At 35.0% G+C, this 20966-nt stretch overlaps 1 protein-coding gene across 3 annotated transcripts in view; it reads right to left on the bottom strand.

The window, feature by feature from the left end:
- LOC133531769 (insulin-degrading enzyme) overlaps positions 1–20966 on the bottom strand; it is a 44065-nt gene that overhangs the window by 12206 nt on the left and 10893 nt on the right. For all 3 annotated transcript variants that reach the window (XR_009801594.1, XR_009801593.1, XM_061870158.1), the window contains exons 10-16: positions 9331–9445; positions 8147–8284; positions 6967–7088; positions 6370–6454; positions 3451–3579; positions 1268–1350; positions 734–878 (exon numbers count right to left, since the gene is read on the bottom strand). Coding sequence is in view for 1 of the 3 variants with exons in the window: in XM_061870158.1 (XP_061726142.1) it covers positions 734–878; positions 1268–1350; positions 3451–3579; positions 6370–6454; positions 6967–7088; positions 8147–8284; positions 9331–9445 (817 nt within the window). In the remaining 2 variants the exon portion in view is untranslated. The remainder of the gene's footprint in view (positions 1–733; positions 879–1267; positions 1351–3450; positions 3580–6369; positions 6455–6966; positions 7089–8146; positions 8285–9330; positions 9446–20966) is intronic.

The following is a 20966-nucleotide window of genomic DNA, read 5'->3' as shown; positions in this document are numbered from 1 at the left end:
CAGCCAAAGTGGCCACATACAATATCGTAACACGTCTTTATTACCATAGAAATAAGAATATTGGCACTGTAGCCGTAGCTATTTATTTGACGCTGATTGTACGCTAACACTACAAGGACGTCAGATTTCAATTAGGTTCCTAGCGGACTACGTTTGTCATTTTTGGACGCTATAGATCATGGCATTCACAACGACGCTTGCCTTGACTCGTATTGTCATATTATTAAAGGTTTTATTGGACAAATCTGCGCGTCATCGTGGATGACACGAACTATAAAAGTTTGATCAATCCTAGAAGGTCCAATGAAAAAGGCTTGTCATTGTTGCTTTCTCAATGCTCTCTTTAGCTCTGGTGAATAAGAGAACTGCTGTATGCTGTCACGGAACACCAGAACCAAAAGGGAGGTAAGGTTTAACACAGTTCTCGAGTGCAGCGGACTATACGCTTGTCACCGTTGGGCGATAACTTAACAGTCCTGGTAGGTTTCGTTTGTCACCGTGGGGCGAAAGTTAACAGCCCTGGTAGGTTTCGTTTGTCACCGTTGGGTATAAGTTCACAGCCTGGTAGGTTTCTTTTGTCACCGTTGGGTGATAGTTCACAGTCCTGGTAGGTTTCGTTTGTCGGCGTTGGGTGATAGTTCACAGTCCTGGTATGTTTCGTTTGTCACCGTTGGACGATAAGTTTACAGTCCTGGTAGGGTTCGTTTGTCACCGTTGGATAAAATGCACTCACGCTGACGCCATACTTGGCGTTTCCTATGCTCCAGCGTAGACCAGCCAGCTCCGCAGAATAAGCGAACTGTTGTAGGCTGTCACGGAACACTAGCACCCATAGAGAAGTCAGATTACAGTTGGTGGGGTCTTGGTAGGCGAGCGGGCTGAAAACAAACGAAAAAATACAATGTACTCACTAATGTCATTTCTTCGTTTGTTACACGTATTTTTCTTTGTAGTTCACAATTTTTTTTATTATTATGTTGCCAACAGAGAAAATGTCATTTAGGGCTAGCGCACTGCGCTGTATAAGCAAAAAAGCCTGAGTAGGCTTTTCTTTGAAGTCAGTCGCATGATTATTTAGAATAGACATTGTAGACAGTGGTGTATTACTTAATTTCCATGCGCACGTTCCGAACTGTAATTAAGGAACAGTCTTCGGAGTGAGAAAGAGAACGTGTCATGCGATAGTGAGGGACAACATGATTTGTTATCTTCCACTGACAAACAGGCAGTCGGAATTCTTTACGTAGTAATATGAAATATTCCGTACCTTACTAAATCAAAAGTTAGGAATGCCTTGGGCAGCCGGAATTCATTGTCCTGTTTGAACCATAATCTCATCAGCGGAGAGTCCTGGAAAAAAAACAATGTAATAAGGATTTGTTGACCGAGCGAACGCGAAGCGTCTCCGAGCTCTGAGGGCCTACCGCGAACCACGTTCGACGTGTTACCTCTCTGTCGCACTTTTTAATTCGTACGTAAGTGTGACAGGGAGGCAACTCGTCGAACGTGGTTCGCGGTAAGCCCTCAGTTTCAACTTGGGCAAAATGCAGATCGAATTTCTCAACCGGTTTTCGGGTAATTTTTTGAGGTTTGACAATTATATGGATATTTTTGTATAACTTCCAAAATAGCGAAGCCGGCGGTTCGCCAGCTCAACAAAAATAAAAAGTAAAAAAACTCGTTTAGTCCTTATCACAAAAACCTCATAATGGTCTACTTTATGCCAAACTCCATCACTTTGAACATTTTCCAAAAAACGAAACGACAGAAAAATCCATCTAACTACCGAACCTACTCACGAAATTTCACGAGATTCGGCTGTTCTCAATGCTACCAGCCGAGGAGAACATCCGGATATACGAAATCATTTTTTAGAAGCAGAGACCTTCGCTAACGCTCGGTCAATTATACGGTGCTTCTAATTTCGATGGGGTATTTTTGTTAAGACTTTTTAATTTATTTATTATAAAAAAGAGAAGTCACATTCGTTATTGTTACTTATCTGCCAAACTGCATAGCACATAATACTTACTACTTACCCTGACTACTATAGTAAAATTTTTTTAAGGTTGCAATAGCGGTCATTGACTTGACCCCTAACCCGAAATCGTAATTTTCTAGCGTTAAATAATCTATCTATACAAAACTGTCGCAAAAATGTCATCCCTTGTGTTTCATAGTACAGGGAGCAGAAATCGCAAACCTAAAATAATAGAGTTGTGATTTTATTAGTACTCTTTCATAGAACAGAAAAAGGAATTAAGGTAAGTATTTGAAAAATATTTATATTTTTATTGTTTAGCTATCGAACATAAGAAAGTAAAACGTAACCATACTCTATATGTTTAGGTATTCAAATAAAAGTAAACAAACAATTTTTACATTTCCGTGTAGGTATAGGCAGTTATAACATTTATTGGTTAACACTTTCACGACTAGACAAAAAAGTGAGACATACTCCAAGGACCACTAGCACCCACTAGTTAGGTTCCGAAGTACCTATACCGATACAGACAGAGAAAAATAAGCTGGTAGTCTTCAATATATAAATAAGTATCACAACTAAAAGCGTATACACCACCACGTACCACGAACAATTATCGAATGGTTCTAATTGCATTTTGGTTTACCTGTCGGGGAAGTTTTCAAAAACACCACGTCTAATGGGAAGATAAGACGTAAACAAGATAGCGCAGATAAAGTAACTACTTGTTTTTGTCAAAGAAGTTTCGAGTTTATTACTTGTGCATGAACTTACTAATTACAATAACTTGTCAATGCTACATTGTACGTTTGTACTAAGTAGTAAAAGATAATCCCTGTAGATGCAGGGCCGGCCCGCTTTCTAAATGCATATATTGTTATTCATATTTTTGTGTCTAGTTCAAAATGTTATTTTCCATTATCTGGTTATTGGCTCCACGTTGTCTTTGAAATAACATTAGGTAGGTTTAGATAAAAGGTTTAAATTGCCTTGTCGCCAGACGATACTGGAAAAGTAAAATAAATATAACCGGACCGAGTGTGCCCCACCCCTGACTCTCGACACTCAAAAAATGTAAGGCTGTGGTATCGCCGGCCGCGGATAGCTGAGTAGTTAGCGGGTACTGCCGGCGGTGTTAGTGCTCAGTTGATGTTTTTATTATTAAAAATTACTTCATCTCCATGTAGAAATAAACAAACAGACTTAAACGTATTTAAGATTTATTTTTGGATGTAAAAATGACATATTATCATTAAATTAACACTTGCAATGACACCCGTACGCACCTAATGAGCTCTTGGCTCCATCCTACCCTGTATTATGATACACAAGCGATGAATTTTTTGCGACAGTTTTGTATAGATAGATGATTTATCGCTAGAAAATTACGATTTCGGGTTAGGGGTCAAGTCAATGACCGCTATTGCAACCTTAAAATTTTTTTACTATACTTTAGTAATACTTACCCTGACCATAGAGGGCGCCACAGCATCGCAGGTGGGGTCCTTTTCTTTCTCCAGTTCTAATCGCGCGGGAATAAACTCGTTCGGGGGCGGCAGGTGCAGGGCGGGGATTGGTTTCATCGAGTTCCACTCCTGAATACCAGAAATTAGTATAAAAATAGTACATTTTTGCAGAGGCCGGGAAAGGGCATTACGTGGATGAGCTTCGATTTTACATATATAGTCTTTGATTTTATTAAGCAGTATTCGCACGATCATACACGACGGTCTTGTAAGAATGAGACATGTAAGGTCGTTTATCTTACTATTTCACTCTATCCTATACTTCGAGCAACACCGGCTTCCGACTCGTCGGAAGGGAGGAGCCCAAGCGATATCTTACCAAATCATTCTGCCATTTTCTGCGGGGGGAAACGTGCACACAGTCGCACTTCTCACTCACTACATACAAAATTAAATGTTTAAAGACGGCACAAATACATAGAAAATGACAAACGTCAGAGACATAAGTGTTGCAAACCTCGATCTTCTTTTGTGTACGGACGAGACACAACATGCACCGCCATAGGTACAGTTGTACCTATGCTTCGGCAGAGGGGAAATAGTATGAATGCCGTCTCCCTTCCCGGTGTTGCTCGAAGATCCTATAGCTTCGGGTCGTGTAGACGCAACCCGCAACTATATTAATTGGCTGTTTGCGTTTTTCTTAGTATACAGTAATAAATCATATTTTAGTTATTCATTGATAGGTACTCTGTAGTATCATGATAAAATTTCAGTTTTTTTCTTTATTCCTATTAATTATTTTTGACATTTCGTTATGGCAAATATTATATGATAGATTTATATACCATTGTATATAACTACCTCTATAACATTATATTGTATTGTAATAATATTAAATTTCACATTGTATCCGACGATCACTATACGATAAGTAATTGCTTATGTATCCTTTTACATTAACTTTGAACATTGTATTGAGAGATAAATAAATAAACTAAACTAAACTAAACTTCTTGTCCGCTAAAACACGACAATAATGGTTTGATTTTTTTTTTTAATTTCAGTTTGACCATAATGAATAACTCCCCGTACTATATTTGCGACATTAAGGTCAACATTTCCAAGCATATTGGAGAAAAGTTATGTTGTTTACAACATAACTTTTGAACCTGTTTTTGTATTTTTAACCCCCGACGCAAAAATAGGGGTGTTATATATTTGACGCCAATGTCTGTGTGTCTGAAATGTGTGGCATCGTAGCTCTCCAACGGATGGACCGATTTGGATGCGGTTTTTTTTACGTAAAAGCGAGCAGAGAATCCTTGCGGTGATTCTTAACTCTATTTGATAGAAATCGCTCCCACAGTTTGAAGAGTATCAGCTCGTTTCCAAATGATGTAAGGCGTTTTCATATAGATAGATAGATATTAGAATACTCTTTATTGGCACACATCAGTAAAAAGATACAAAAGAAAAGAAAAAACATAACATTAAATGTAGAGGCAACAGCAATCTCTTCCAGACAACCTATGTATATAGATATAGCGTAGGGGTTTTTTAACATTTTAGTTATTTCCAAACCAAAATTATTAGGACACTTGGGCGTTGAGCAGACTTAAACTCCTTTGTATATTTTTGCGCTTCATAGGGTTAATATTGGCTATTTGTTTCAACGATCCAGCCCTTTTGAGGTAAAATTACGCGTAGGAATCTCAATTAATATTCGTAGCTCTCTAATGATAAGATGAAGATGTTTATTCATCAAGTAGGCATATTACAATGCGATTATGAACGTCAAATAAAGCTACACCGGCTCTAACCCTACACCTCTGACCCGAGAAGATTTAAATCCCCCCTCAATTGGAGGAAGGTATCCCAATATGGACCGGCAAGAAACTCGGCGGGACACATCTTTTCAAAACATTACATCTTATAATTAACATGCATTAATTAACAAAAAATACAATTTAGATTACTAAAGAAATCATGCAATTACATACAGTAGCTACTTTTTTTTATAGTAATTTGATAAAAATAAAATATGTATTATGTACATCAAATCATACAAATACGTAGCTAAGGGTCAGACAATGATTTTTAATGCGATTGTTTGTTGGTAGTAGTAGTAAAACACTTTATTATACAAAAATAAACATAAAACATGAAATAAACATCATTTTCTCAAATATACTCCGAAATGTATGCGTTAATGTCACGAAATGAAGACATGAAGTTGTTCATTTATGGCTCCTTACATTAACTTGACCTAGGCTAAGAAGTAATGTAGGGAGTTAGTATGAAACGTACATTATTGTCCGCTGCTCTAACTTTTTAAATTTGCTCACTAAGATTAGACTGACAAAGGAAATATTACATACAGCCAACGACCACTCTCTTTGTAAGCATACTTGTGGTATTAAAAAAAAAAATCTATATTTATAAGCGGTTAAACATGGTGCTCGAATAGCTTTTTCAAATGTCAAGTTTAAAAAATATAAAAGGCGGCAATTTACATTTTCTCAAACCCTTTTTTTCTATGTATTTTCCTAATAAACTTATTTACTTGATTACTTGGTAGTTATTTTAATTACAATATTTTCTACACATTGTTTGAGAAAAGCTCTATACAATCCTTGGCCGGAACAGGGATTGCGAGACTCGCTTTATTAAACGACTACTACGTCTACCGCAATCTCGTCCTGCAATCCCTTACTTCACGGCCTCTGCAGTAATATACTATTGTACAAAGGCGAACTTATCCCTTGTTTGACCCTCAGACCACCAAACACGTCAACGCGAGGCTACAACCCAATATCAACCTTCGTGCATTCCGACAAGGTTCACAACGCGCCGCGCAAGATAAGCGTGACGGTCCAAGGGTAAAAAAATGCCCGACATAGGGTCTGAAAAGCTTACCTTGATTTTCTTAGGGTCAATGTCCTCCTGCAGATACTTGGTGCCGTACCACGGCTCGACCTGTGTGCATTTGTCCGCGAACACCCTGACAAAATAACATTAACAATCATCAAATATTTCTTACGATTATTTTCCTTTTAACCTTTTGAACGCTTATGTCATAAACATCACTTAAGTGCCCATCAACGTGCTCACTAGCGCCACTGGAAAATAATTGTGATTGTTTCAATTTAACGATAGATATTTAAAAAATGGGCCCGCTACGTACTGTATTTTGTATTTAAGTACCTTTTGAATACGATGGGCTCTTAAACGCCAAGCTCCCGGGCGCAAGCGAGCTAATGTAAACCTTACTTGAATGTGCGAAGGTTACTTTGACAGCGTCCGCCATAACACATATAGTTGTCCTTGGCGCTGTGGGCACGACTTGCAACGACGACATTAGGGGTTCTTGGCGTTTAAAGACTTGGCCTATGTTGACAGAAGGACGGACAACAGAGTGATCCTATAAGGTTCCCGTTTTTTCCTTTCGAGGTACGGAACCCTAAAAATGGTTTATCTCTATTAGAACATTGGTTACTGAAGTATTTCACTCACTTAGCGACGATTCCAACGCGCACGTTCTCTGCCGTCAACATAGCCAACAACTCGTCTACCAGTTCCGGTTTCCATTCTGTCAGAAGATAATACGCACTGAGGACGTCTTCCATGGGGAATTCCTGGAACAAATAATAATGTTAACTAAAGCATAGATACCTTATAGAAAACCGCAGCCAACGCGCAAGTACTAGATGTCACAAGTGTCGCGTCTGACAAGAAAGTGTGATTTTTTAGTGCTAATTTTCGATCTTTGTGCAGGTTTAGAAATGGAATTTAGAAAGGAAGGGACTAGACTCCCCTTAGCCATCGGTCACATGAACTGACCCCCCCACCCCCCCCCCCCCCCCCCCCCCCCCAATAGCTGGCGACGCTTGATTATATTAATTACATGTAAAAGCCCAACATGAGAAGTGACCAAAGTTTTGGGTTCCTGTGCGTATTTTAGGACTTCATCGATAACACAGTTAATAAATATTAAACCTTATTCCCTCACGACAAGGTCTATTTTCTAAGATAGTTACGTGATAAGCCCAATATGAAAGCCCAACATGATAAGTGACCAAAGACATGGGTTCCTGTGCGTCTTTGAGGACTTTACCGATAACACGGTTAATAAATATTTAACCTTATTCCTTCAAGACAAGGTCTATTTTCTAAGATACTTACGTGTAAAAGTCCAACATGAGAAGTGACCAAAGACCTGGGTTCCTGTGCGTCTTTGCGCAAATTATTTTATTTATTTATTATTTGAGGACTTTATTGATAACACAGTTAATATTAAACCTTATTCCCTCACGACAAGGTCTATTTTCTAAGATACTTACGTGTAAAAGGCCAACATGTGAAGTGACCAAAGATTTGGGTTCCTGTGTCTTTGAGGACTTTATCGATAACACAGTTAATCAATAATAAACCTTATACCCTCACGACAAGGTCTATTAAAAAAAAAGTTATTATTGTCGGAAAAAATAAATAAACAGTACATACAGCAAGCAACAGCAAACATGATTGACTAATCGTTTTGACTGAGCAACTTTATTCGACTAAACAGTCAACCACTCTATAAGCATTCATTACAGCACAGTAGCAATAAGTATACAGCTTTTGAGAACTATGATAATATACCATATACAACTATTGTTAATAAATAAGTAAAACCATTATCTAAGATACTTACGTGTAAAAGTCCAACATGAGAAGTGACCAAAGACCTGGGTTCCTGTGCGTCTTTAAAGCGGAACTCCATCGCCATGAGGTCTCGTTGCTCTTCCCACACCCAACGCTGGGGCTTCGTCTCTCGGAGCATAGCTATGTACTGTTGACAGAAAAATATGAGATGAGATATACACATGGAATAGTTATAAAATTTTAGGGTACCGTACCTCAGAAGGAAAAAACGGAACTCTTGTAGGATCACTTTTTTGTCCGTCTGTCTGTCCTTTTATCTCGGGAACGTGGAGGAATCGAGTTGAAATTAAAACGATAATATACTCAGGTCTACTAGCTTCAAGGGACTGAAGCTGCGAAAATATCTAACTTATGTGAACGTAAAAAAAATACGGCTGTTTATGCCACAATAACGTATATTTCAACACTCTCAATAAAATAGTTTATGAATTAGGGCATACATTTTAAATAAATGTTGCAGAGAATTTTCCAGTTACTCAATAATTAATACAAAAAAGAAAAATTGACCAAAAAATTACCAAAAAGAATTCGTAGCTAATATCCTGTACTATCATTAACCAATTAGAAAAATATAGGTCAACGACCTCGTTTTCGAAAAAAAGATAAAATGGAAAAAAAAATTTTTTTTTGACGACAATTTTTCGTTTTGGTATTAATTCTCGACTAATTGTGGAAAATTCTCTGTGACATTTATGCTTGAAATGTACATATGCTTATGCCCTAATTCATAAGCTATCGAATGATATTTTTCTTTAAACATGCGACAGGTAAATGGACAAATACTGGTACATTAACCAAGTGCAGCCATGTTTGGCGACATACAACTTGGAAGGGGTGCATTTTTAAAATGGTTGAGAAATAACATAGGAATGGGTGATTTGTCGATAAAATTCATCGTACTATACTTGGTTAACGGCTCCACTATACGTGTACGAACACATTGCATAGATCGTACCTACAAAGAGAATTGAGAAGACCAAGTGTACTCACTCCATACAACGGTTTTGTTACCAAAAATACTATTCTTTTCGTAGTCTACATCTATTGTCGAGTAGCAGTACTAAGAGTTACACTACTTGACGCTAGATGTAGACTACGGAAATAATAGTATTTTTGGTAACAAAACCGTTGTATGGAGTGAGCACTCTTGGTCTTCTCAATTCTCTTTAGTACCTGGAACACCAAAGCCACGATGTCGTCAATATGCTCGACCCCCTCCTCGGTCAGGTCCACTTGTACGCCGAAGAAACCGAAGCCTCGAGCGCCGATACGAGTGCCGCCCACCAAACTGTAACATTCAATTTAGAGAAGCAATTAATCGTAATTTTTTTTCGGCGGTGGTGGCCGTGTGGATATGACGTCCGACTCTCAATCCGGAGGTCGTGGGTTCAAATCCTGGCTCGTACCAATGAGTTTTTCGGAACTTATGTACGAAATGTCATTTGATATTTACCACTAGCTTTTCGGTGAAGGAATACATCGTGAGGAAACCTGCACTCATCTGCGAAGAAATTCAAAGGTGTATGTGAAGTCCCCAATCCGCATTGGAGGCCTGTGCCCAGCAGTGGGACGTATATAGGCTGAATTATTATTTTTTATTATTAATTATTGATCGTGCCCTTGGAGTGGCAGGCCGTCGACTCCCGACCGATTGTGTCATTTAAATTTCAAATTTGATTAATTGAAATAAGGTCGAAATTCCAATAACTCAAAAACGACACAAAGAGCTAAGATAAAATCATTCCCTCAGTTTGCTGCACTATACTCTGTATCTTTAGGTATTTAAATAAAATCTACCCTCAAATGGCTCCTTAAGCCAGTTGAGGGTTGATGGAAACATTACAAATAATGTAGGTTAAAGTCAGGTCGTTCAGTGACAGATCCAGGCGGTTTTGTATTAAAATAATAATAAAAATAAATAAAATTAAATTAAATTAATATTATAGGACATTATTACACAATTTGACTAAGTCCCACAGTAAGCTCAATAAGCCTTGTGTTTTTTTTATTTTTTTTATTAAAGACATGTCGTTCAGGACAGATCCAGGTGGTTTTGTATTTGGTTGCTTAACCAATAAATGTTACAACTATGTACCCGAAAATTTAGAAATTGTTTGTTTACTATTATTTAAATACTTAAAGATACAAAGTATAGATGACGACCGGTTTGGCCTAGTGGGTAGTGACCCTGCCTACGAAGCCGATGGTCCCGGGTTCAAATCCTGGTAAGGGCATTTATTCGTGTGATGAGCATGGATATTTGTTCCTGAGTCATGGGTGTTTTCTATGTATTTAAGTATTTATTAATATTTATATATTATATATATCATTGTCTAAGTACCCTCAACACAAGCCTTATTGAGCTTACTGTGGGACTTAGTCAATTTGTGTAATAATGTCCTATAATATGTCATGATTTATATATGTTCACATTTAATATAGCAGTTGAATAATAATTGGACTGTGACAACATTGTTATGTTGCCCCGATTGATACAGGGGTGGTTGGGAAAATAACGTTATGCTGTTGGCAACACGGTAGTTTTAGCAAGTGGTGGGGACACGGTAAATGTTGGACAGGCTCGTTCACTTGGATTGGGGAAGTCAAAGAGACGACATATTGATGGTAACGGGTTGAGCAAAGTAAAGAGGCACTTCCATTTTATAATTAGAGCAATGGGATATATTTATAATATTTCAGAAGTGTTAACGTACCACTAACCCACATTAGGATTTTTAGATTCGGTCGGTAGATTAAAAACGTAAGTTGTCTTTATTTCATTAGTAAGTACCTACTTGATATGAATCTTGAGTGATTTATGTGTTTCGAATGCAGTTTGTTTCGCCGTAAGAAGCTTAAGAGTTTCATTATATTGTTGCTTTGTCGTGATTTTTTAAATTATCAAGAAAAAAAAGGTAGTTTTATAATACGTGAGTGATAGTGTTATTCAATTTTATCATCAAGGACCAAGTAAACTTTACAACATTCAATTGTAAAAGTATTGAATTCAGTTTGGTTTATTTTGATGAAGGTAGTACCTACATTTTGCAAACGGAAAAATAGTTAAAGTTAAGTAGTCATATAAATGGGTGAGTAAGGAGTATGATTTAATTGGAGTTAAATGTTTGACAGTGTTAAAATTAGAGTATCTGACCTAACTACGTGTTCGTTGCAAAAGTATTTGGAATTTAAGAATAATTGTCGATATAAGTATTTTAGTTTTAGTACAATTATTTTGATCGGTTACGATTACGACACTTACCTACAATGCAATAATAGGTAATTATTGTAGTATTAAAGCGGCAGATTTTAGATATTGGAATGAGTTGATAGTTATGTACCCACCTATTTAATGGCTATTTAACACAGATTACTGTTTTATATACAGTTATTATCTATAAATGATCAAAATTTTTGTCATCAAATTGCAGCGTCGTGAGAAAATTTATACATTTATGAGTATTTGAAATGCCTATTATTTTGATCTTATTATGTTTTCACTATTACAGATTCTTTGATGTGTGGATTTGTGTTGATGGCCAATTATCGGAATCTTATTCCTTTCATTAAAATATAGGACATGCCCAGCAGGTCGAGTTAAATTAAAACGGTATAAGCTCTGTTCATGGAGATTGATTAACTATTTAAAGTGTATGTATGGCGTGGAGGCGTCATTTATATGACATGGAGGTGTCATTTGTGTATGACGTGGATGCGTCATTTGTATGACATGGAGGTGTCATTTGTGTATGACGTGGAGGCGTCATTTATATGACATGGAGGTGTCATTTGTGTATGACGTGGAGGCGTCATTTGTGTATGGCGTGGAGGCGTCATTTATATGACATGGAGGTGTCATTTGTGTATGACGTGGAGGCGTCATTTGTATGACATGGAGGTGTCATTTGTGTATGACGTGGAGGCGTCATTTATATGACATGGAGGTGTCATTTGTGTATGGCGTGGAGGCGTCATTTGTATGACATGGAGGTGTCATTTGTTTGTGGCGTGAAGGCGTCCTTTATATGACACGGAGGTGTCATTTGTTTGACGTGTTGATGTCATTGATGTTGATTTGTATGACGTGTTGACGTCATTGATTTTGTTTTATATGACGTGGAGGCGTCATTGAACTTATTTGTATGAAGTTTAGATGTCATTGATGTTGTTTTGTATATTGTAGTGGCGTCATCGGAGTTGTTTTTATGCCGTTGAGACATCATTGAAGTCGTTTTGTATGACGTGGAGACGTCATTGTAACATATTTTTTTTTGACGTGGGGACGTCATTGATGTTTAATTTCAGCATTCGTCATTGGAGTTTCGTGTTGTATATTGGGCACGCGGCTAATGAAGTTGACTTTTGTACAGACCTATGTCGGATGAATTTGAGAATGTTGAGATACGTTTGGCAAAAGTATTACATCATACATACATGTATACTTGTATAGCGCGCGTGTACGTTGTTGAAGTTCAGTATACCCATGCCTGACCCAAAGTAAAAAAAAAAAGCTTTTGTCGTAAGGGTCTGACTGGCTGATGTTTATAGTTTATTGCATGTCATCTTAAAATGGTTTAATTTGTTTCTTAAAAAAATATATATGTCGCGCGAGTGCGACAGATTTAGGTATGTCGATGTCGAGACAGCTCAACAGATTGTTGAGTATTTTGTGATATAATGCATTTTAAGTCTATTTAAGACTCTAAATATGGGCGGTTGTAAAGACATGAAAAGGGTGTATGATTTTTTCTTCTCAACATATCTTTCTTCAATGCAGCAGTTTTAGTTAAATCTATACGAAATCAGTGAATTGGTAATAGTAAAATAGAATACCCTCGTTGGACAGAACTAAAATGCGAAATAATTAGTACCTATTTATAGACATATTTTTGTCGAAAATTACCTACGTTTACAGTGTTACACATGTTATCTGTAAATTTTACTCCAATTTAGCTAAAATTGTATGAGACTCATAGTTTCTGCTAATAAAAGCTTTACAGTTGAAAGCAGGCTAGCATAAAAATATAAGTAAATACAGATACTTATTTAAAGTAAGCTAGTGTACAATAACGTGAACAAGCGTTTTGTGTAGTATATACTTACGTAGTTTTAATGACATGAGTAATATTAAGAGGGTAATATTAAGAGTTTGGACGTGAAACTATGAGATAAATAGAATAACAGATTCATAATGTGAGCGTACATTATGGTAAATTTACATGAGCGTATGTAAATTAGATGATGCTAGTTTTTCATAATGTGAGCGTACATTATGGTAAATTTACTTGAGTGTAAGTAAATTAGATAATGATAGTTCTTCATAATGTGAGCGTACATTATGGTAAATTTACTTGAGTGTAAGTAAATTAGATAATGATAGTTCTTCATAATGTGAGCGTACATTATGGTAAATTTACTTGACTGTAAGTAAATTAGATAATGATAGTTCTTCATAATGTGAGCGTACATTATGGTAAATTTACTTGAGCGTAAGTAAATTAGATGATGATAGTTCTTCATAATGTGAGCGTACATTATGGTAAATTTACTTGAGTGTAAGTAAATTAGATAATGATAGTTCTTCATAATGTGAGCGTACATTATGGTAAATTTACTTGAGTGTAAGTAAATTAGATAATGATAGTTCTTCATAATGTGAGCGTACATTATGGTAAATTTACATGAGGGTATGCAAATTAGATGATGATAGTTCTTCATAATGTGAGCGTACATTATGGTAAATTTACTTGAGTGTAAGTAAATTAGATAATGATAGTTCTTCATAATGTGAGCGTACATTATGGTAAATTTACTTGAGCGTAAGTAAATTAGATGATGATAGTTCTTCATAATGTGAGCGTACATTATGGTAAATTTACTTGAGTGTAAGTAAATTAGATAATGATAGTTCTTCATAATGTGAGCGTACATTATGGTAAATTTACTTGAGTGTAAGTAAATTAGATAATGATAGTTCTTCATAATGTGAGCGTACATTATGGTAAATTTACTTGAGTGTAAGTAAATTAGATAATGATAGTTCTTCATAATGTGAGCGTACATTATGGTAAATTTACTTGAGCGTAAGTAAATTAGATGATGATAGTTCTTCATAATGTGAGCGTACATTATGGTAAATTTACTTGAGTGTAAGTAAATTAGATAATGATAGTTCTTCATAATGTGAGCGTACATTATGGTAAATTTACTTGAGCGTAAGTAAATTAGATGATGATAGTTCTTCATAATGTGAGCGTACATTATGGTAAATTTACATAAGCGTATGTAAATTAGAAGATGATAGTTCGACATAACGTTCTGACGTTTCATTATAGTAATTTTAAATGAGCGTTTGTAAGAGATTAAGAGTATACGAGTATTACGAGTATAAGAGTTAACAGTTTAAGAGTATACGTCTTAGAAACGAAATAAATTCGTTGCCTTCCAAAACAACGTTATTTAGGAAAAGTATATTTGGAATGGCTCCAAATTTTTTAGTAAAATTCCTAATGAGTTGAGAAATACAGATGATACATTTAGTTTTAAAAGTAAATTATTTAAATTTTTAGTTGACAAAGCATATTATAGTATAAGTGAATTTTTGTTAGATGATTATTAATGCTAACTGTGCACAGCATGCAGTCACAGTCCTTGAACGAAAAATTGTACGCCTTACGGCACAACATAGTGATATGATGATGATGTATATGGGACCTGTACAATTGTATACATACCTATGTTGGACAAATAAATGCTTTTGACTTTTGAGATCTTAATGAGATATAAAGAGATTTGTTACGGGCTAGAAGCCTGAAATAGTCAATATTTTTTTTATTAATGAGATAGTTTAATTGGGTTAAATGACACTATATGCATAATGTGAGAATGGATTTTAACAGTGTTTAAATTTAAATGCATTGATTCTAAATCACTTATTTAGTATTAAACGACAACATAGAAATTATGATGGAAAGAAGTTATGATAATTAAACTCATGCAGAGTTTGTGTAAAATTGCTATCCGAGATGGTCTACCAGTATGATTCGAAGTTACGCAGGTACACGATATATAATAACAATGTGAGAGAGCATTGTGGTAACTTAACACAAGCGAAGGTAACTTGAGAGAAGTTAACTCAAGCTTTTGTATGACAATAATAAATAATATATTTATTACCATGAGAGCGAGTATTGAGAGTTTGTTTTATACAGAACTATTCAGTGTCAGTGCCAGATGATAGTTTTGTTAAAGACAACAAAGAGCGAAAGAAATATAATTTATAACGAATTTGTTTGTTTTCAGTGATGAAAATATTTTTATTCAATTAAGTTATTTAACTTTTGTTGGACGTGAGAGTGCGTCTAAAATTTGAGTATTGTTTGAAGTGAGCGTGCGTCAAGGAATGTAAACATTAAAGTACGTGAGAGTTCGTCTTAATATTTTATTTTTGTTTGACGTGAGGGTTCGTCACGGATGTTGAGAATTAGATGAAATTGTTTGTTTTTTGACGGAAGTGTACATCATTGAAATTGAGAATTATATAATGCGAATGTGCGACTGGTCAATTCTGTATGACTAATTGCTAAAGATTTGACTATGGCGGTCGCGAGAACGCGACGGATGTTTTTTTTTTAGTCCAAGTAAGATGACTAATCTTTTCTTTGATTGTTCATAAATTATATCCTAACGTGACATTGCAAGTAATATTAACAGTATTCAGTACGATGACGAGAATGCAACTGGTTATGGATGGAATGATAATAAAAAAAGTAATTTGTAGCTTATATTGATTTTTAATTCCAACAAGCATACCTATGTATTGATTAAACGGAGATACAGAATCACAATAGTGACTTGTGAGAGCTGTGAGTAAAATATGAAAAAAAAACGTAACGTTTGTAGCGAACGTTCGTTCTCTTGAAATGGTTCATATATTAATTTATTTCTTTATATGGATGAAATTAAAATAACCCTGAGCATAGGCCTCAAATTTTGGAGAGGTGAATCAAACGAAAGATGAATTAGTGAAATTACTCTTATGACGATAAGAATTATAGATTTTTATCGACGCTGGCAGTTTCACGACTGTTGTGTGTGTATGTGTGTGTGGAGATATAGATACGCGATTTTTTTAGATATAGAATTTACAGTGGCCTTGTGAGAAGAGAATATAAAGTATAAGTGGGTAAAATGTAAGACAGCGTCTTGATTACAAGTTAGATCGAAATTAAGTTTGATCTCTGTTGAATTCTATAACACAGAGTATCAAATATTTTATTTTGTGAAATAAAGTAAAAAAAAGAGAGGCGACAAGATAGAGGTAGAATAGAAGATTTGAAAATATGATGCCTGGGATAAATGTAACGCATATGTTCGAACAATAGGATAACTAATAAATAAGTGTTGAACGTAGTAAAAGAAAGGAATTCTTGAAATTATTGATAATAGTCAAAAATAATAGAGTAGAGAGATTGGGTATGTTATAACATACAGCCGTTTCTTTATAATTGATATCGAGAGGAATATGGAACAAATTAGGAGTATAGAAAGATGATTGTATCTTATCAAATAATTAAAAGACATGACACGATTGACTGGCTTGAGTTAGCTGATGATCAGGAGTTTATCAAACGAAGTGGATGCTAATAAACCTATCTACGTTTAGTTGAGCTTTTGTAAATATTATTTTGGATAAATAGTATACACGTCGCTTTATTGATGTAAAAATAAACTTTTGTTCAATTTAATCCACTCAGAACAACATAGTTGACTAAATGACTACTTATACGCAGTCTTGACGAAAGATACATGTGTTAGAGTTGTAGCTCCTTTTTAGTATTCAACAAGCTAAATGTGATAGTATTAAAAATAGTAAAATGAAATTGTGATAACATTTGACATCTTATATTGGCTATGGATGTTTAGTGTTTTTTGACTGAACTTTTGAGTCGCAAACTTTTGTGACAGCGAGTTTGTGATCAGTATTAGAAGAAATATCTTTATATATATGTGAAATTTTAGTTAATATTTTAGATTATAAATTAGTTCATATTGCATTTTGAGATATGGTACAGACATTAGAGACATTGTTGTATGAGTATATTTTTATGCACACGAAGTTCTAACTATCTTAATTTTGAAGTAACTTTAATGATCATCGAATAAAAAGGTGTTAAATGTATAGAAATGCATTAAATAAAAGATCAGAGGTAATTAGCATGGACTAAATGAGATATTCCGTTGAATAAAACTAATGAATGCAGGTGGATGCATAATGTTGAAGTGATAAGTGCTAACAAATAAACAGTAAGAGGATAGTACCTGTATAAGTATATGTATACCTACCTATGGAGATTACCAAAATACCAAATGTTATAGTATAATAAATGTGTTTTACTGTACGACTTAAATAAAGAACAAATATAGTATATAGAGTAGACTTCAGACAGTACAAGGGCATCTCTGGTAAACATATTTTGAGTAATCGAGATTGTAAAGTAAACAGCAGATCGAACATATTGCAAACGATTTGTTGTATCCATGGGATTTGTGACAAAGGCTAACAAGTGAAAAAAAAGTAAGCACTTGAGTGTAGATGATGGCAATTGCCCTAAATATAGATTACGTAGGGAAACAGGGAAGATAAAGGAGCAATTATTCAGACAGATCAATAGAGAGACGAATATTTTGTTTGCAGATTGAATGGTGATTATCTAGAATTGGTTGGAAGTTATATTTACATAATTAACGTTTTAAACTTAGCAAACGCGGTGTTCAGTTCGAACGATTCAATATAAGTTGTACTTGTAGTACCTATGCGAGTATGCGTTGTAGTCGTAACAGCATCAGTTAGTAGCGACGTTAAAGTTAGATAATTACGACAGGACAGATAAGATAATTGAGTTGAACGCAAATGTACATGGTCATATTTCGCAAGTTGAAAGTATAAAAATATGATACAGATATCCAGAAAACGTTTTAACCTGCTACGTAGTTCCCGAAATTCAAAAGTGGAAGTAGTAAAAAACGATGTATAATTTATTAAAAAAACGCATGAAAAAGAGATGTGCAGTGCATAGACGATAGAGATTTGACGTATCTGTAGAGTTATTAGTAGCGTTACAAGGTAAATACGCAATAAATTGTATGTAATAAGCTTAATGAGGATAGTTAGTTAATAAAGTTAGTACTTACCTGACGATAATAACAAGTAGCGTCCAAATAAGCTATAAATATAGGTTTGACAGAAGAGTTATTTATATAATCTTTATTGCACAAAAGAAAACCTTATTTATTAAAAGGCGGATTTAATGCCATGAGGCATATTTGGGGTTATAGTCCTTTTAGTAAAGATATATCTGTTATGGTTTGCTACTTATCATAATTTATATTATTTACAAAACTAATACAAGATATTGGGTGAAAAAAAAAAAACTCGTAGAGGTTTAAGGCAAGAGAATATTAATAAAAATGTTAACTTAGAGCAATGATATGAGCAATATATTATGGCATAGATGTAGTCCAAAAAAAAAAAATATATAGAAAAAGTAGATTTTATTGGATATGACAATAATTTGATTTGGTAGTTTCAATCATTGTTACAATTAAATGAACTTAAGTTTTTAGTGATGACACTTGTCATTTTACATTGATGTCACAGGCGCATCTAGCAGTGCTTTTGTCACCTTAAAAGTAGTATACTGGAATCTTATGTTACTGTATAAATACAACATAAAACCTGAAACCTGATAATATTTAAACTGAAACTTTTGCTAAAATAGTTGGCATCGTTTGAAATTACAAGGCACAACATTTAATTACCTCAAGGACACTTTAGTATCACCTCTAGTAGAGAGTTGTGTAATAGCCTCTGAAAGTGGCATTTGAATAAAGAAATTGTCGTGTGTTATTGTCATACGAACACATATTATGAAATGAGTAGTATTATTAACAATCAGAGCACCTTTTAAATAAAAAAGTACAAAAATTTGAACATTGTTACAGGTAACAAGTTCCAATTATACGTTTATATAAGTTTGGCACTTCACGTGCATATATGGATCCAGAGACATAATATTGTACATGTATAAAATTTCAACTGAACTTAATAGTTTTGAGCTGAACACAGGACTAATCACCATTAAGATTGTCACGTAGACTTCAGAGTTAAAACCATTTAGGGGTTAAATATTATATCTTAGCTGTTACTACGTTACGTAACGATTAATACGTGAATGGAGTAAGATGAAGTCTACATTAACGCAGTGTATACAATATTGGGTCAAGAAAGGTTTGATTGTTAAATGTAGAACTGAAAAAGATAGTGCTGAAGTCGCACCACTTTTGACTGTAAAACAATGGGTATTGAATTAAATAAAAGACAAGTTTTAACGGACAGAAGTAATGTTTGGTTGTTTGAGAAAACAAAACAAACTTTATACATAATAAAAACTGAGCTTTGTTTTTTTTTTAGTTATTATACGAAATTAACAACAGGTATTAAGATTTTTCATTGACGTAGCAAAATGCTAATGTCACAGCATAGTAGTAAGTTATATGAACAAGGCGAAATAGAAGACCGAATGTCATGATATTATTTTCATGTATAGATACATTATAATTTTATTTAACACATTTCCTGATTATGTAAATGTATCAATTGTGATAAGTTAAGTTTCAATTTACTTCATTGGAAACTGTTTTGACGCTTTCAATAATTTTTGACGGTTGGTGTAAGATTAAACTGGATCTAGCTTTTAGTGAGAAGGTTCGTGCGCCGGAGTCATGCACGAAGTTGGATGGCCGAATGTCATGATTTATATATGTTCACATTTAATATAGCAGTTGAATAATAATTGGACTGTGACAACATTGTTATGTTGCCCCGATTGATACAGGGGTGGTTGGGAAAATAACGTTATGCTGTTGGCAACACGGTAGTTTTAGCAAGTGGTGGGGACACGGTAAATGTTGGACAGGCTCGTTCACTTGGATTGGGGAAGTCAAAGAGACGACATATTGATGGTAACGGGTTGAGCAAAGTAAAGAGGCACTTCCATTTTATAATTAGAGCAATGGGATATATTTATAATATTTATTTATTTATTTATTATTTTTTTTTTTTATATAGATGGCACCAAAGAGAATTATCTTTCATGAAATAGAGGTGTATTGTCAAAGAAAACTTTGCAGCCATAGTAAATTTACTGCACTATCTTTCGACACATGATTAAAACTTTTACAACGCCATTTGACTTTGACCCTTATTCTTCCACTGATACGTGTCCCAGAATGGACAATGGAATGGAGAATAGAAATTCTAACTGACAAAACATCATAACATCAACCCCGAAAAAAAAATGTTGGCTTTTCCATAGAAAACATCGACATTCTATCAGCCAAAATGTATGAAAGTCGATATTTTTTTCGCGGCTTTTTGCCAAGGCTCATGCAAGCTTGGGGTCCGCTTAGTAACCTCAAGAATATGCGTAGGCACTAGATTTTTCTACAGCGACTGTCATTTGACCTTCTAACCCAGAGGGGAAACTAGGACTTATTGGGATTACTTCGTACATAAGTTCCGAAAAAGTCGTTGGTACGAGCCGGGGTTTTAACCCGCGACCTCCGGATTGAAAGTCGGACGCTATTACCGCAAGGCTACCAGCGCTTGTATTGGGTCATTACCTATGAAATTGGCGTTTTTGTTCATAAGTATTAGTCATGTCATTCATTAGTGCGCTACATAACAACGATTTTACATACAATTATTTGCTACTTTTATTGTTTTATGTATTCAGAATACCGCCCTG

This window comes from Cydia pomonella, chromosome 25 (assembly GCF_033807575.1).
Source record: "Cydia pomonella isolate Wapato2018A chromosome 25, ilCydPomo1, whole genome shotgun sequence".
NCBI classification, from domain to species: domain Eukaryota; kingdom Metazoa; phylum Arthropoda; class Insecta; order Lepidoptera; family Tortricidae; genus Cydia; species Cydia pomonella.
This window is presented reverse-complemented; position numbering and strand designations above follow the sequence as displayed.